Here is a 17,919-nt window from a genome sequence, read left to right on the forward strand (position 1 = left end):
TTATTTAAAATCAATGTTTAGCTAGCAAAACACACCACTTTCCTATTTTCATTTGCTCAACAACCTCCTCAGAGGCAGGAGGCTCCCTCAGACAGGTGTCCCTCGTCCTCCACAAACAGCTCCCTCTTCTAACTCATAAATGCCTCCTTCCCCAACACCACTGTCTGTTCCCAAGGAAGGGCCCCTTTATGGTCTCCTCAACATCTCACACCCCTCCCAAAATTATGTACATGCTCTCCCATCCCTCCCCTCTGGAGTGCTCTTTTCCCAGTCAAACCTAACCAGTCCTTCAGGGTCCAGCCTAATTCCACCTGTCTGGGCACCTTTCTGAATAACTAGGGCTCACATTGCATACAGTCTCACTTTCAGGTGCGCCTCTTCCCATCAATCAGAGCCTATGTCCCTGGAAGGCTGGGCCTGACCACAGCTATCTTTGCTCAGTGTGTGTGTGTGTGTGTGTGGCCGGGAGTCTGAGTGTGGAGTATGTTTCATTCACTTATCCTGCAGGTTTTTTTTTTTTTTTTTTTGAGACAGAGTCTCGCTGTTGCCCAGGCTGCAGTGCAGCGGCGCGATCTCGGCTCACTGCAACCACTGCCTCCCTGGTTCAAGCGATTTTCCAGCCTCAGTCTCCTGAGTAGCTGGGATTACAGGCGCCCGCCCCCACGCCCGGCTAGCTTTTGTATTTTTTTGGTAGAGACGGGGTTTCACCATGTTGGCCAAGCTGGACTAGAACCCCTGACCTCAAGTGATTCACCCGCCTCGACCTCCCAGAGTGATGGGATTACAGGCGTGAGCCACTGCGCCCCACCCCATCCTGCAGTTATTGAATGCATAATGCACACATGAGTCAGGCGCTGTTCCAGGCATTGGAGACAAGGCAGTGTATGAGGTAGATCAAAGCCCCTTCTCTCATCCCGCTGACATGTTGGAACTAATATACAACAAACAAGACAAACACAAATAAGAACATCAATTAAATGCAAACCAGTAATGAGATAGCGAGGGAAGAAGGGAAAGGATTTTCTTTGCAGAGGGCTCGGGGAGGGCTCCCCGAGGAGATAAGATAGCAGTAAAGACCCGAATATGAGAGGGTACTGCCACTGCAAGGGCTTTGCAAGGCCCCACTAGAGGCCCCGCCTGGCCGCCGCTCTTCCAGAGATGGACGCGCTGCGGAGCCCTCAACACCCCTTCTCTCTGTTACTTAACAGGACCTGAAGGCAAGAGCCTGCAAACCCTGCAACCTCAGGAGTGTCTGGGGGTAACCCTGCTCCTGTTTCACATCCTAGCTGAAAACTTGGGAAAATGAAATCGTGCTTGGCCTGCCATTGATAGATCACCTACTATGTGCCAGGGTCCAGTTAAGCACTTTATGCGATTGTTACTTCATTTAATCTACACAACAATCCCGTGGAGACTCGATTAACCTTACAGGGGAAGAGACGGAGGCTGAGAATATGGCAGGAACCTGAGTGATAACTCGGTTCACATACGAGCGGAGTTCCCGGGTCGGGAAGTTCTGTGGTGCGGGTCGGCGGGGGTTTACTGAGCGTTCGGGGGCGCGCCGTTTTCGGAGTTGGTCGGGTCCAACCGTGCGCCCCGAAGCTGCCAGGCGCGCCCGCCAGCGGTCCCCCGCGCAGCCCGGGTCTCCCGGCCTCGGGGGCAAAGGGGAGCGCCGGGACCAGCAGGCTGGGGGCGGGGAAGGCGTGAGGACAAAGGCCGCGGGCACCGCGCTGGGCCAGCCCGTGAGGCGGCGAACTCCGGTAGCCAGGACCGGGCCGGGCAGTCGCTCCCCGAGGAGCCCGCGCCTGCATGGAGCGCCCCGCGACACCGCCGGGCCACGCGCAGGCCAAGCCCCCGCCACCGCCTCCACCCCCGCCCACGCCCCCGCTCCCTCCCTCCCACCCCGCCGCGGCTCCGCGCTCGGCGAACATGGCGGCGGCGACGGTCGGGCGGGACACTTTACCTGAGCACTGGTCCTACGGGGTGTGCCGGGACGGCCGCGTCTTCTTCATCAAGTGCGGCGCGAGGACGCGGGGACGCGGGTGGGGGCGCGGGGGTAGGGGCGCGGGGCGGGGGCAGGGCGGGCGCCCCATGGGCTGTGGCGGCGCTAACAGGTGCACCTTTCTGCCCGCAGTGACCAGCTCCGCCGCACGACCTGGCTGCACCCGCGCACCGGGGAGCCCGTCAACTCGGGCCACATGATCCGCTCAGGTGGGCGCCGGGCCGGCGGGTGGGGGGCGCGCGCCGCGGCTGCCCAAGTTTGACTGGACTTTTCTGGCGTTTCCGCAGACCTGCCCCGCGGCTGGGAGGAGGGCTTCACGGAGGAGGGCGCCAGCTACTTCATCGAGTGAGTGAGTGGGGCAGCTGCGCTCGCACCTGTGCCGCGAGGGTCCCTCCAGGTTCCCGCCGGGCGCCCCGCCCTCCCTCTGCTCCCGCCGGCCCGGGCTCGTTGGCGCGCGCTGCGCCGCGGCCGCACTCAGGGTTTTGTGTGCCCGAGTTGTTTGGCGGCCTCAGAGAGGGAGGCGGTGGGGGCCGCATCTACGGTGGGGACCTGGGCGGAGGGGGGAAGGGGCCGCAGACTCTGCGCCCTGGACCTTGCAATCCGGCTGGATTCGGGTGCTGGTGTGAGGGCTGAGCACGCCTGCCCTCTGGGGTCTCGGGCGGCGCCCCGCCGGGAGAGGCGGGTGCCGGGACCGGGATGGGCTCGGGTGGGGGGAGTAGAACGAGGAGTTCTGTCCTGGTGTGGGCCTCCTGCGGGGTTGGAGTGGGGAGAGGGAGAGACTAGGGGAATCTCGTTTAGGAGGACCCCCTTCTTCGGCCACAGTCTCTGGGATGGTCGTGGAGAGTCGGAACCTCGCCCCCGGCCTCCATCCACTGCGCGGGCCTGCGGGGAGGGAGGGGATAGGGAGGGGAACTGGTCAACCAATGACGTTCCTCGAGCGCTCCGCGTCTCTTCGGCCGGAGCTGAACCGGGCTCTCGCTCCTGCCTGGGTTAGTCCAGGGGCAACTTTTCCGCAAAAACCCCGGAGCGTTGGGGCACCAGCCAGGTTACCCTGGGTCTGTAGGATCAGTCCATGTCTGATTGGGGCGCAGGAAGTGAAGGCGCGGGTCAGGCTCCTATGCCAGTACAGGTTTTGCTTTCCCACTCCGGCGGGAGCCTGTGTTGCAGCGTGTTTCCCTCTGCCTGCTGAGCTCCGGGAGGCCAGAAACTGCTTTTGACCTCTTGCCCCAGTGCCCGACAGAGAGTAGGCACTCGGTAAATGTTTGTTCACTGAATGAATCAACTCGCCAAAGGTCTGGATGGTGGTCTGACTAGTACTGGGTGTACTTCGGCGAATGTGAGTCAGAACTACTACTGTTAGGAGTAAAGCGGCTTATTTCAAGAAAACCCCGGAACCTCCTTTTCTGTTTGGGTTCTTGCACAATCGTTTAAAATACTAATGGGTGCCATTTACAGACCTGAGGATAGGGCCTTGCTGCGGTTCTGTTGCCCTGCCTCGTATATGTGTGTGTGAAGTTGAGGAGTTGGCTGGGGCCATCAGAATCTTGCTATCAGTGGGCCTCTCTGGCTCATAACTGCATCAGTTGATATTATTACAATTTTCCTGTGTGCCACACGTTCACACGTTGTTCTAGGCATTGGGAACAAAAAACAGACGAGGTGCTCATGAACTTGCAACCTAATAGTAGAGGGAAGGGAGTAGAAGATAAGTAAAAAACACGAATAATAATGTCAGATTGTGGTTACTACTGTGCAGAAAGTTAAAATAAGGTGATGTGGAGTGACTGGGTGGCTTGGTTGTACTGGGAGATCGGGATGGTGTTTCTGAATAGGCAACGTTTAAAGTAAAATTTGAATGACAAGTAGGAGACATCATGTGATGATGAGTTGGCAAGGCATTTCGGGAAGAGCGAACAGCCAGGGCAAGGGCTTAAGGCAGAAAAGAGCTTGGAGTTTAAGGAGCGGGAAGGCCAAGTAGCTGGAATGTGGTGCACAAGGGAGAAAGTGGCATGAGGAGAGGTCACAGGTAGGAGAGAGGTAAGTGCCGCAAAGCTTTGTGAGCCAGGGTGAGGAATTTTCTTACTTTATTCTAAGTCCAGTGAAAGGTCATTGGAGGGTTTTAAGCAGGGAAGTGGCATGATTTGGTTTGTGTTTTTAGAACGATCACTGTGAGGAAATTGGATTGTAGGTGGCCACTGCAGGGGGAGGCAGGAGAGCAGCTGAGGCTGTTGCCCTTGTCCATGCAGGAGTTAGCAGTGGCTTGCCTGAGGGTGGTAGCACAGTAATGGTCACATTCAGGCTATGTTTAGGAAGTAGGCTCTTCATGCCTTCATGATGGGCTGAATAAAGTCTGTGAGAGAAAGAGAAGAGGCAAAGATGACTCCTCAGGGCTCGAGCACCTGAGTGGATAGCATTCATATTGTTGAGATGGGAAGAGCCGGTTTGGGGTGGAGGAGAATCATGAGATCTTGTTTTGCCATCTTACATTTGAGATATGAGTATGTCAGAGAGTGTGATCTGAAGCTTGGTGGCGAGAGAGGATGGAAGAGACCCACTGGGCATAATAGATGTTATTCGAGACCATGGAATTAGATGAAATCCCCTCGGAAGAGAGTACAGACAGAAGACCGATGTTCTGAGCCTTTGGGTGGTCAAAGCAGTGTTTAGAGGGGAGAGAGGTGAAGCCAGCAAGGAGACTGAAAAGGACTGAGAAGGTGGGAGAAACCCCAGGAGAATGCATGGTCACAGAAGTCTTAAAGGACAAAAGCTGACTGGAGTAGGTGGAAGATAAAATACGTGGTGAAGACAGGGAGTCAGTTAGGCAAATCTTCCAGGTAGTTTTGTTGCAAAGTGGAGTTGAGACATTAGCTGGTAACTGGAGAGGATGTGGGCTTGAGGGAGGGTTTTCTTTTCTTTTTTTTAGTGGAAGATTGTACAGCATGTTTTGTTTTGATGGGAATGAGCCCATGGAGAGGGAGAAGTCGATGCTGCAGGAAAGAGACTGGGCAGTTGCTGGAGCAGTGTTTTTCTAAGAAGGTGAGAGGGATGGGATCCATGGCTTGCATCTCACTGGCCTCACCCAGGGGCAGGGCCCATCATTCATTTGACAGGAGGAAGGGCTGCAAATGTCCCAAAGTACCAGGTGCAGCCTTGGACTGGGTGTGTGAGGCCATGTGTGGGACTGTGGAGGCTGGAGCACAGCCTTCCACACCTTTGCTGACTCTTCTGTGGTAACTTGTCTGTGAGGTCCCTAATGATTTTCCTACAGTGACCTCCCATGCCCCCAGGGCCTTGGCTCTTCCAGGCCTAGGGAAAGCAATGTGTGACAGTGTTCCCTACCCTCAAAGGCAGGGCCCTGTGGCAGATGATTGTACTTTGGACTTCCTTCTGTGACAATTTTTTGAGAGACTTAAGGGTTTTGGGAGTAATTGTTCTTTCCCTCATCCCCCACCCCCCACATAAAAAAATGTTTTACTGTTGTCTGATTTCTTAGCTTTGCTGTGAGCGTTTCTGAATGTTTGATTTTTGTGTTGAGGGCAGGAGCCTCCTCTAACTGGCTCATAGAGTGAGAGGGACAAAGCATTGATACGGCTGATTTTATTTTTCCTAATGGATCCTTGCACAGGAAAGTTGTGTGAGTTTTTACAGGATATATTCAGTTGTTCCTCATATTTAGCAGATTAAAAAATTTTAATTTTTGAAAAAATTGTAAGAAACAGAATCTTCCTCTGTCTCCTAGTCTGGAGTACAGTGGTGCAGTCATAGCTCACTGCAGCCTTGAACTCCTGGGGCTAAGTGATCCTCTCACTTCAGCCTCCCAAGTAGCTGGAACTACAGATGCAGGCCACCATGACTGGCCAGCAAATGTTTTAATACTCTCCAGAGTCCATTTCTTTTCTTTCTTTCTTTCTTCTTTTTTTTTTTTTTAAAGACAGCATTGCTCTGTCGCCCAGGCTGGAGTGCAGTGGCATGATCTCAGCTCACTGCAACCTCTGCCTCTTGGGTTCCAGTGAGTCTCATGCCTCGGCCACCCCCAAAGTAGCTGGGACTACAGGTGTGCACCACCATGACTGGCTAATTTTTGCATTTTTAGCAGAGACGGGGTTTCACCATGTTGGCCAGGCTAGTCTCAAACTCCTGACCTCAAGTGATCCGCCTGCCTCAGCCTCCCAAAGTGCTGGGATTACAGGCATGAGTCACCACACCTAGCCTCAAAGTCCCTTTCTTGAAGCAGAAAAGCTTGAGCTTAGGCAGGTGAATTTTAGTTTTGATTTCTGTACTTTTTGTTCAGTTTTGCATTAATGAGGGACAAAATATATAAGAAATCTACTGCTGGTTCTCCCAGTTCTAGACTAAGGGATGTTGATAACCCCTTTAAAAAGATTTTTTTGGCTGGGTATAGTGGCTCATGCCTGCAATTCCAGCACTTTGGGAGGCAGAGGCGAGGGGATCACTTGAGGCTAGGAGTTTAGGATCAGCCTGGGCAACACAGAGAGACCTCATCTGTACAAAAAATGAAAAAATTAACGGTGGTATGCTCCTGTAATCCTAGCAACTTGAGAGGCTTAAGTGTGAGGATTGCTTGAGCCCAGGAGTCTTAGGTTACCATGAGCTATGATTGTGATACTGTACTCCAGCCTGGACGACAGAGTGAGACCCTGTCTCTAAATAAATAAATAAATAAATAAATAAATAAATAATTAAATAAATGACTTTTTGTTCTCTAGCACTTCTCTACTATGAATCCCTCAGCTGGGTAGCAAGGTATAATAGTAATTGTGATAATAGTGTCATTAACATAAGTAGCAATAGTAGTAGTAATAATTATGTAACAGCCTAATCTTTTTAAGTCTTTGAAAAATGGTAGGAACTGTTCTGTAACTATCATTGATTTAATTCTCACAATAGTTTGATGAGGTAGCAACTATTACTAGTTCCGTTTTACAGACATAGAATCTTGCAGTAATCCTGGACATTCCTAGAGCAGATGGTTTTTTTCTTGTGTCTTTTCTTACTTGATCTTTGTAACAGCCCCTGGAGGCAGGAGGGGAGGAATCATCCCCATTCTTCAGATGAAGAAACTCAGGTCCATGAAGGTTCAGTGATTTTGCTGAAGTGTTAGAGCTGGGACTAGAATATAGATCTTCAGTCCCTCGTGTGATAGCCACAGTAGTAGTGGTGGCTCCCACCCCAGGCCATGCATCTTGAAGGAGATGCATGCCCATATGCCATTGCTCTTAGTTAGGCTTCCCCAAGGCTCATGGGGCCAGACCCCATCTTGCTTTTTCTAGGGACTGAGGTACTTTGGAAGGGCAGTATCCCTTGGTCTCCTATGCTGATTAGTGGTGGTACATGTCTCTGATTAGTAAGAAATTGAAGACATTGATTATTAGTAAATACAATTTGGCAGGCACAGCTTTTTAAAACGTGGGACCTGTGAGGGAGAAGTTTCTGGAAGAGACCATGGGAGTTAGAGTATTACACTGGGCTGCTCTTCAGTGGTTTCATGGAACCTTATGAATTGTGTACCCCCTACAGCAGATGTTCAGTAGGTCGTAGGCAATGAGGAGATGGCAGAGAAGAGAGGCTCAGCCACCTTGCCTGTGCCAAGGCTGTTCCTTGAAGGCAGGCATCTTATTCCCCACTTCTGAGACTTAGGCACCCAGCCCAGGGCTGGGAGCTGAGTAGGCACTTGGTATATCTTGAGCAAGCAGTGTTTTAAAGAGACCTAATGAGTTTTCTAGGTATTACAGGTATTGGAAAAGTCCTTACTGGGAAGGAGATTGGGATGGAGGAGAATGAGCAAGGTGAAAGAAGCTCAACAGCCATGAACAGGCCTGTCAAGGCTAGTGCCTAGACCCAGGCTTCTTGGATACAGTCAGTTGCTGTTGAGAACAATGCTCAAAGCTGGCCAGTGGAGACTCAATGGCCTCCTCTGCGTCTTCATCTCATATCCTCATTGCTTTGCATCTGGGACTGTGATACCTGTTGGCTACTGGACTAGGCTATCTTCCTTCTCTGGCTGCTGGGCCCTTGGCATCCTCTGTGACTTGGCACAAGGGTACTGGCAGGAACCAGCTAATTGCTGCACAAGACCCTTTCTAGCTTCAAGTTTCTCAGTTTTAGCTTTGGGGTTGTGTGGAGCCAACCTGTGTAGGTACTGTCTCTTTGTGGGTACCTGTCTCTAAGTGAGGACAGCTAGACTCTGGGAAAGTCACTTTTGAGGCTTTCAATAAGGCTAACTTTCCCCTCCCCTAAGACCTGAAGCACGTCCTAGTGGCAGGACTGGCTACATAATTTGCAGAGCCTAAATGTAAAATGAAAATGCAAGGCTCCTTATTCAAAAAGAAGGAAAAAGTATTAGCTTGGTGCAAATGTAATTGTGGTTAGTGCCATTACTTTTGATGGTAAAAATTGCAATTACTTTTGCACCAACTGAATATCTTTAGGCTGGCTTTGGTGGTTCACACCGGTAATCGCAGCACTTTGAGTGGCCAAAGTAGGAGGATTGCTTGAGCTCAGGAGCTTGAGACTAGCTTGAGCAACATGGTAAAACCACATCTTTACAAAAAATACAAAACTTAGCCGGGTGTGATGGCACATGGCTGTAGTCCCAGCTACTAGGGAGGCTGAGGTGGGAGGATCGCTTGAGCCTGGGAAGCAGAGGTTGCTGTGAACTGAGCTCATGCCACTGCACTCCAGCCTGGGTGACAGAATGAGAATTCCGTCTCAAAAGAAAAAAAAAAGGATACTAAAATATAAAATTTTGTTATTCTGTAGTTTTTCCCTTGACGTCATTTTTTTTAAAAATTGCTATTTACGGGCATGGTGGTGGGCATCTGTAATCCCACGTACTTGGAAGGCTGAGCCAGCAGGAACACTTGAACCCAGGAGGTGGAGGTTGCAGTGAGCCAAGATTGCACCATTGCACTCCAGCCTAGGCAACGAGAGTAAAACTCTGTCTCAAAAAAAATTTTTTTTTTGGCTATTTAATGTCATTCTACATAAAGAAACATTAAGTTTAAATTATTAGCATAAATTTTATAGTTACTTCTATTTTGTAGAATATAATGTTTTAAATGTGAATATCAGTGCATTTACCTCATATGCTAGGAATTGCCACCACCATACCCCACTCCAAGACACCATAGAGCACAAGCACCTATATCCATGCCCCCCGGGCAGCAGGAAGGAGCAGGGCACCCAGGTAGGGCTAAGGGCTCCAGGAGGCTGGGAGTGGGCAGTTAAGAACCTGGCCCTCTGAGGCAGGGACTGGGGACCAGGCATGAGTCCTTCAGAAGGTTGCCTCTGGAGATAATGCCAAGTATCGAGGGTGTGTGTTTTGTATTCAGCAACCCATTTTTTAGTCTGAAATTAAAGGGAGTTGGAGAGTGAAGGATGAAACAAATGTGACAGATGTTCAGGTGGGGATCTTGTAGACACCAGGCCCAGAAGGCCTTTAGGAAAGCCAGTGAATACTGGATGGCTCAGGAGGCTGCCCTTAATTATGCCCTCACCCAACTGACAGTCTTCTGGGCCATCCCATGAAGGAGTCTGTCCTGTCTTCTGTATTTTCCTCCCTAGATAAATGTTGAACTTCATGGTAGTGAAATTTATCTTGTAGAATGTCAAACCTGTTGATTCACTTATTTGTCATCTTCCTTTTTTTTTTTTTTTGTGACAGAGTCTTGCTCTGTCACCCAGGGTGGAGTGTAGTGGCGGGATCTCGGCTCACTGCAACCCCTGTCTCCCGGGTTCAAGTGATTCTTCTACCTCAGCCTCCCGAGTAGCTGGGACTACAGGTGTGTGCCACCACGCCCGGCTATTTTTTGTATTTTGAGTGCAGATGGGGTTTCACCATGTTGGCCAAGCTGGTCTCAAACTCCTAACCTCAGGCAATCCCCTTGCCTTGTCCTCCCAAAGTGCTGGGATTACAGACGTCAGCCCCTGTGCCCAGCCGTTTTTTTTTTCAGATGGAGTTTCATTCTTGTTGCCCAGGCTGGAGTGCAATGGTGTGATCTCGGCTCACTGCAACCTCTGCCTCCCTCGTAGCTGGGATTACAGGCGTCCACCACCACGCCCGGGTAATTTAGTAGAGACGGGGTTTCACATATTGGTCCGGCTGGTCTCGAACTCCTGACCTCAGGCTATCCACCCACCTTGGCTTCCCAAAGTGCTGGGATTACAGGCATGAGCCACCATGCCCAGCCTTATTTGTCGTCTTTCTTATTGAGGTGTTGCTGGGAACAGCAGTCCCAGAAACTTCAAAACTGGGGGTAATAGGCCCACAAAGAATTTCTGGCAAACTAGCAGCTTACATATATATTAAAATAGAAATTCGGAACCCCCTCGTTGAAGGTTAAGAAAGGTTCTCCCAGCCTGGCAAGTTTTGGCAAAATCCCATGCTTTATATTTCCCTTCCTGGTTGTGTTTTCAAGGGTAAAAGCGGGTTCACAGATTTAAACGTTAGGTTCTGTGGGAAAGGAAAAACAGTGAATGTTGTTTAGAAAGCAAAAGGAAGGATTAGGAGCCATAGTTTGTACCACATCTCCACCATGTCTGGCTAATTGTTGTATCTTTAGGAGAGACGGGGTTTCACCATGTTGGCCAGGCTGATCTCAAACTCCTGACCTCAAGTAATCCCCCTCCTTGGCCTCTCGAAGTGCTGGGATTACAGGCGTGAGCCACCGCGCCCAGCCTCTATTCTCTTTTGATGTCTATGGGAGTAAATTTGGTGCTTCCTAAATTGAGAATTTTGGAAAAAGATTAAGACAGCACTTTAAACAGAAACCTTGCAGAGGCAGGGAGATGCCAGTTTACCCCCTGTTAAGTCTGAGGTGACAGAGGACTGCAGGAAGACTGCTTGTTGGCTTTTCAGCCTCAATATGTGGAATATTTGGCGATTCAGTGAAGAGCCTGCTCTTGTTTTCTATCTTCAGTGGACAGCACAGCACAGGTTTGAATCTCTTTGCTCAGTGTAAGACAGCAGCATCTCAGTAAACTGGCAGGTGTCTTAAGTAAATATTGGCAGAGGGAAAAACACAGAGGAATATGGTTGTATTTGCCTGTTGTTTTTAAATGGCTGTCAAAACATTTGCTTTTCAATTCTGAAATGAGAAATATTTTGAGTTAATGTTTTATTGTTTACAGAGTATTTCACGAACATTCTCTGGTTTGTCCTGTAATTATGGCATTTTTTTAGTGTGGGAATTTGGGCTCAGAGGGTTAAAGTGACTTCTCTAAAGTTGTATACTGGGCTGGGCACAGTGGCTCACACTTGTAATCCCAGCACTTCGGGAGGCCGAGGTGGGCAGATCTCCTGAGGTCAGGAGTTCAAGACCAGGTTGGCCAATGTAGTGAAACAGCATCTCTACTAAAAATACAAAAATTAGCCAGGTGTGGTGGTGTGTGGCTGTAATCCCAGCTACTCGGGAGGCTGAGGTAGGAGAATCACTTGAACCCAGGAGGCAGAGGTTATAGTGAGCTGAGATTGCACCATTGTACTCCAGCCTGGGCGGCAAGAGTGAAACAATGTCTGGAAAAAAAAAAAAAAGAAAGAAAAGAAAAGGAAAAAAAAAAGGTGTATACTGCGTTAGCTGAGCTTCTTCAAAGTTCAAGGGAGAGGCCTGGACATATTGTTCCTCATATCCAGGCTTCTCAGACTTTTCAGCCGTAGGTCTAATGGCAGAAGAGAATGAAGGCCAACTCACCTAGGTGACTGGATGCAAGAAGTGCCATTAAATGTTGGTTCTGTCCAAAAATTCATTGACAGACTAAAATTGAGACTTTACCCTCTATTTAATTCATTATGGAATCCTTTCTCATATCTTTCTTTCAAATCAATACTTTGGCCAGATGGATCATGTTTATTGCTTTGTGTTCTAAACAGGAATGTGTACCAGCAGAGGAATGCCAGATCCCCCTGTTAAGTCTTAGGTGACAGAGGAGTGTGGGGAGACTCCTTGTTGGCTTTTCAGCCTCTCTGGGCCCTACATCTCCAAACAGGATGTACAGGGGGACTTAAGGAAAACATCAGCAGCTGTGGTAACCTTGGATTGTCTTTTGCTTGCACTGAGTTGTGAGTTGTGCTGGATCACTTCTCTCTCTCATTCAGCCTCCTCACACTCTTCGGGATACCGGCCTGGGCAGCAGGGCTGGTTTTTGTTGAAGCCCAAAGCACAACTAGGCAACTTCATCATGCAGAAAAATGTATGAAAAGAGCTTTTGATGTGGGTGACAGCATGTGTAAAGAGACGGTAGCCAAGTGTGTGGACTTTGGAGTCAGACTACCTAAACTCCAATTCAGCTCCACCATGTACAGCTCCCTAACCTTGGCAGGTTATCTACTCTCTTTAAGCCTTACTTCCTCACCAGTAAAATGGGGTTAAATGTGAGGATTACGTGAGTTAATTGATGGAAAGGGTTTAGCAAGTAGTAGCGCCACATTTACTGGCACATTGTAAATGCCCAATAAATGTGAGTTCCTCTTCTGTACATCTACACAGCTGTGAGGCGGAGTGAAGACATGACTTCTGAGTCCTAACTGCATTCAGTGGCTGCAGAAGTCTGGTGCCCTTGAACTAGGATTGCTGGGGTCAGGGGCATGCAAACTGTAGAACTCAACTCAGAAATTGGTTTGGACCAATAAAAACTGCACAACCTTGGGCTGGGCGCAGTGGCTTATGCCTGTAATCCCAGCACTTTGGGATGCCAAAGTGAGTGGATCACCTGAGGTCCGGAGTTCCAGACCAGCCTGACCAACATGGAGAAACCTCATCTCTACTAAAAATACAAAATTAGCCGGGCGTGGTGGTGCATGCCTGTAATCTCAGCTACTCAGGAGACAGAGGCAGGATAATTGCTTGAACCCAGGAGGCGAAGGTTGCAGTGAGACGAGACCGCCCCATTGCACTACTCCAGCCCAGGCAACAAGAGTGAAACTCTGTCGCAAAAAAAAAAAAAAAAAAAAAAAAAGCCCGACTATTCTGGTACTTAAAGGATACACTTATTCTTGGAAATACACACTGAAGTTATTTGCTCTTAAGTAGTTAAGTTGTGTGATGTGGGGGAAAATTTTGTTGGGGGGAAGGAGTGGATGATAGAGCAAATGGGGCAAAATATTAACAGTGGGTGAGTCTGAGTTAGGGGTGGCCCCAGGTTTACCTCTTTCCTGGGCAGTTAGAAGGCTGCACAGATGTCTGCTGCTTAATCTGTGCAGCCACCTGGTTATCGGCTCTGACCACTAAAGGACAAATGCATTGTCTGGCACGTCTCAGGTCACAGGTGTCAACAATAATAATCTTCGTGGTGCTTTCTAGTTGAAAAATGCATTTGTTGTAGAGGCAGATACTTTGATTGTCCTCATTTTACAGATCAGGCATTTGAGGCTGGTGGGGGCAGGGAGTGGTGGTTAATAGATCTTTCCAAGGCCCCAGCATCACCGAGGCATTTGAGACTTGAACCCAAGTCTTCTTGGCTCCAAATTCTGTGCAGTTTCTACCATGGTACATGGTGCCCTGTGGTTCTCACCATCACTCTTTCTATTCCTTTTTTTTTTTTTTTTTTTTTTGAAGAGTTGAGGTTTTGTTCTGTTGCCCAGGCTGGGGTGCAGTGGTACCATCTCAGCTTACTGTAACCTCAAACTCCTGGGCTCAAGCAATCCCCCCGCCTCAGCCTCCTGAGTAGCTGGGACTACAGGTGTGCACTGCCATGCCCGGCTAACTCCCTGTCTACTGATTCCTCCCTCTAGGGTCTATCCCTCAAAAGTATTTCTCTGCCTGCACCTTCCCTGATGACTGTGAGGCAGAAGCCCCCTTGGGCCTCCCTCAGAAAGACAGGGTAGAAGAGTGATGGGTGGTGGATAGTCCCCAGGCAGAACTGTGAGCCAGTCCCTGGTGCTCTGGGGGAGTGGACCTCCTCAAGCTGGAGAGGCACCCTCTCCCCCAACAGATGTCAGCTGACCTTAGCTTAGGGGCTGATGAGCTTCTTAAGCCTGCTTAGAGCCCGGCTGTCTCTTTCAGGTCCTGCCAGAAGAGCATTTCCAGCATCATAGCCAGTTTTCTCAGGGTTTCTCAGGGGCTTTTTTGCCAAGACAGAGCCTCGCCCTCTTGAGGTCTGACAGCTTGGAGTTCGTGTGCAGTCTCTTCCTGGGGCTGCTGGTTACGTCTTGTGACTTCCTGCATCACACTCTATGGTGCAGGGAAGGGGGACAGCATGCTTGGGGGATGGGGGGCCAGAGATTCCATTCCAGCCCTGTACCAAGGCTCCTGGCTGCACAGCCTCCTGTATTCTCTCCCACTGGGTGAGGTGGGAGATGAGATCGTTCTCTTCTCGTGAAGAAGGGAGCCAGAGCAATGGTTTAGGTTAATCCAATCACCTTTGCAACAATCATATCCTCTCCACTTGCAAATTGAGCTGTCTGTACCTGTCCACAGATGGAACGAGTTGACCATCTTGAGGGGTGGTGGGCACCTTATTGGGGCAGTTTAGTTGGAGGCTGGATAGCTTTTGATCAAAGAATTATCTGTTCAGTCACCAGACTCCAATTAAGCAGCTACTCTATGCCAGATATTGGGTGCTGCGGAGAGAAGTGAAGCTCACTGTTTCTGCCCTCCAGCAGTGCCCAGTATGGGAGAGGAATGCTGGACAGTTCCAATATGGGTGCCTGGGGCTGGGGAGCTTCAGAGGGTGAACGAGGAAGGCCAGGCAGCCATGGAGCAGAGCAGTGAGTGGCTTGAGGCAGGAGAGGCCCAACGCAGAAAATGTGAAGGAGCTGGGGATTAGGAGTGAGGTCCATGATACCTGTGTGCCTGTTCGGGTCTCAAAGAGGTTAGTGCTGAGTTAAGGAGTAGGGACAGACCTTGGATAAAATCCTTTACTAGTAGCTTGGCTTCAGGTGCGTGGTGTATGGGAGCTATGCCCTAAGTGGCTCCCTGAATTCCTTTGTCTATAGGGTGGTGCCACATGGTGTTTACAAAACATGGATTCTGGGATCAGAGTGCCTGGGTTGAAATCCTCACTCTGCTTTTAGCTTGGGCTGGTCACTTGAATCTGTCTGTGTCTTTAGATGTTTCTTCATCTGTAAGATGGGGACAATGACTGTACCTATCAACTTAGAACAGTATCTGGCAAATTGTACACGCTATATAGGAATTAGCTATTATCACTATCACTGCTACTCCTATAAAGGAAGCCCCTTCCTAAGGTGAAATGTGGCCTGGTTGACAGAAGAGCTGTGGTTGGTTCTCTTTGGGGAGATCACCTAAGGTCAGGGTAGCCAGAGGGAGAAAGAACTGTGCTTTCTTGTTGAGACTTGTCTTTAAAAGGAAGCTTGGCAGTAAATGGTTGGTGCTAAATATCAAAGAAACTGTTTCTCATCTCGGAAACCCTGTGTGGCTGTGTCCAACCAGAGAGAAGATGAACAGGATTCTGGAGGGGTGTCATGGCTCACGCCTGTAATCCCAGCACTTTGGGAGGCTGAGGCAGGTGGATCACTTTAGGTCAAGAGTTCAAGACTAGCCTGTCCAATATGGTGAAATCCCGTCTCCACTAAAAATACAAAAATAAAAAAAATTAGTTGGGTATGGTGATGCACGCCTGTAATTCCAGCCACTCGGGAGGCTGAGGCATGAGAGTCATGTGAACCTGGGAGGCAGAGGTTACAGTGAGCTGAGATTCCACCACTGCACTTCAGTCTGGGTGACAGAGTGAGACTCTGTCTCAAAAAACAAAACAAAACAAAAACAGGTTTCTTGTACTTGCCATTGACTGACACATTTGATTTACATTCCCTGTCCATAGTCCCCTCCAGTGGAGAGGGTTCCCACATGTTAGTATTAGGGTTTGCATCTGGGTCTTTTGTGGAGAGGCAGTAACCCTGGTGTCTATATTAGAGGATTGGTAAGGGGCAGTGAGGGTAGAAATGAATTAGAGCTTCTGTGGGGTGGGGCTGGGAGTCAGCATTTATTACAAGCTTCACAGGTGATTCTTACGGACGCTGAAAGTAGAAGCATCTCTGAGCTTCAGCTTTCCCATCTCTAGAATAAAGAAACTATTTTTCTCCCTAGTGTTATTTAAGAATGAAATGTGATAGCCTGTCTGAAGCTCCTACCATGCTATTCAGCACATGGTAGGTCCTCAGGCATTGTGAGTCTCTTTCCTTATGGAAGAACATCTGTCCAAAGTCATTGGGTTAAACTGTGTGAAAGGCCTTGAGCGAGTATCAGTGGGGTACAGCTGTCTGAATGTCCATCCCGTTACCCAGGGTGGAGCCTGGGGAGCCTCTGGTTTTCTCAGTGGAAGGTGGGAATGTGCTGCCTTCACCTCTGCTGAAATGATGCTGTCAGTCCCAGTGGGAAGTGGTGGGAATGAGCTTGGGGGTGACCACTGAATGGGGCCTATGTTCTGCCTTGGGGTAGGTGTGCAGCTCCACATCTTGGAACCCCATGACCACTTAGAGATCCTGCAGGTGGAGGAGGGCCTGGGGTGACAGGTTGTTCTGAGTGATTGACATTGATAGCCAGAGAAGGCAAGCAAAAGGGAATTAAGCTGAGAAATGGGAAGGCTTCCTCTGTGTGGGAGAATACATGTGTCCCGGCAGACAGTGGCAATGATGAGCAAGTCATGGAGATGTCTGGCATTGCAGTTGTCGCTGAGCTGGTCCTGGGGGAATGGGACAGGGCCAGGATTGTGACTCAGTTGCCATGAAGAACTCCCCAGCTCCCAGGGGACAGTGTCAGGCACAGAGACAGTGCTTAGCCAAATAGGTGTGGGTTGGTTGATTTGACATTTGCCATTACCCTCCTCAAACTGCAGGTATGTGAGGATTAGGGCTGGTTGGAGTAGGGAGTGAGTGGGGAATTGTATGGTGCGGCTGGGAGGAAGGGGATAAGTCAGTGATCAGAGTCCCAGGGAAGAGAAATGATTTCCTACCCACCAAAGAAAGGGTTTGGGAAGATTTGTTTTTCAACACATTTTGAACTGCGATTTAAAAAATATGGTTGAATGCTGTGAAGCTAAATATCTATAATAACTGTACCCCTTAATGCATTTCTAGATGCAATTGGTGGTGCTTGACATTATATCCACTTATGGAGGCTTCGAATAATTTTTTTTTAGCTTTGGTGTGTGGGTGGGGGCTGAAGAGAGCTCAGTCGGTTTTTGTTCAACTTTTTCCAACCTTTCTCACCTAACAATGCATAGATGTGTTTGTGTGTTTGGCACCCGATGGTTTTGAAAATTCCGAGGGGATATTAATTTTTTTGGGGAAAGGAAAGTAATTGGCTTCCTGTTCTGTGAATACATAGATGTTTAAATTAGAACCCAAAGTGCACTCTTTATTCCAAAAGCTGCATGTGTCTGAGGAGCCTAGTGACATACGGTGTGAGAATTGTGGGGTAATCTTGCCAGGCCTTTCAAGGCTGCTCCTTGAGGAGGGAGGTCTTAGTTGGTGCTGATTGCCTCCTTGAGTCAGTGGAAAGGTTTGAGAGTTTGTTTGTTTGTTTTTTTCCTGAAGGTTCGTGTTGGGTTTTGCTCAGTTCAGGGGTGCTACTGAGCTGAGGGGTGGGGCTGTGAGGCTCTTACACTGAGAAGCCAATTGCTTGTACTTATTTGTGTATTTTACAAATGTTTATCTGGTGCTGACACTGTTCACATGTACACTGTTCTAAGGGCTTCTCAGACACAGCCTCCTTTAATCCTCCTGCCAACCTTATAAGGTAGGTATGGTTATCCTCATTTTACAGATGGGGAAACTGAGGCTCAGGGAGGTTAAGTCCAGTAACTGGATGCACAGGTGTAAGGCGGCAGAGCCGGGGTCACCCAGTGCTCCCTATCTGGGGTTCTCATAGTCCCTCTCTGTCCAGCTTGGCCTGTCTCCACCATATGCGTGACAGGCTGTGCTGTGGAGACTGCTCCAG

At 49.4% G+C, this 17,919-nt stretch overlaps 1 protein-coding gene across 15 annotated transcripts in view; it reads left to right on the forward strand.

Moving 5' to 3' along the window:
• Positions 1-1,887: 1,887 nt before the first annotated feature.
• PLEKHA7 (pleckstrin homology domain containing A7) overlaps positions 1,888-17,919 on the forward strand; it is a 235,342-nt gene continuing 219,310 nt past the window's right edge. For 11 of the 15 annotated variants that reach the window (XM_033204215.1, XM_033204219.1, XM_033204218.1 and 8 more), the window contains exons 1-3: positions 1,889-2,015; positions 2,135-2,211; positions 2,290-2,347. In XM_033204215.1, coding sequence (XP_033060106.1) covers positions 1,930-2,015; positions 2,135-2,211; positions 2,290-2,347 — 221 coding nt within the window. In that variant the 5' untranslated portion in view covers positions 1,889-1,929. Of the gene's footprint in view, positions 2,016-2,134; positions 2,212-2,289; positions 2,348-3,297; positions 4,040-4,925; positions 5,039-17,919 lie in introns of those variants that run through there. The other 4 variants (XM_033204225.1, XM_033204227.1, XM_033204222.1 and 1 more) reach the window with 4 other exon arrangements.

Source organism: Trachypithecus francoisi, unplaced genomic scaffold (genome assembly GCF_009764315.1).
Source record: "Trachypithecus francoisi isolate TF-2019V2 unplaced genomic scaffold, Tfra_2.0 Lachesis_group8, whole genome shotgun sequence".
Lineage (NCBI taxonomy): Eukaryota > Metazoa > Chordata > Mammalia > Primates > Cercopithecidae > Trachypithecus > Trachypithecus francoisi.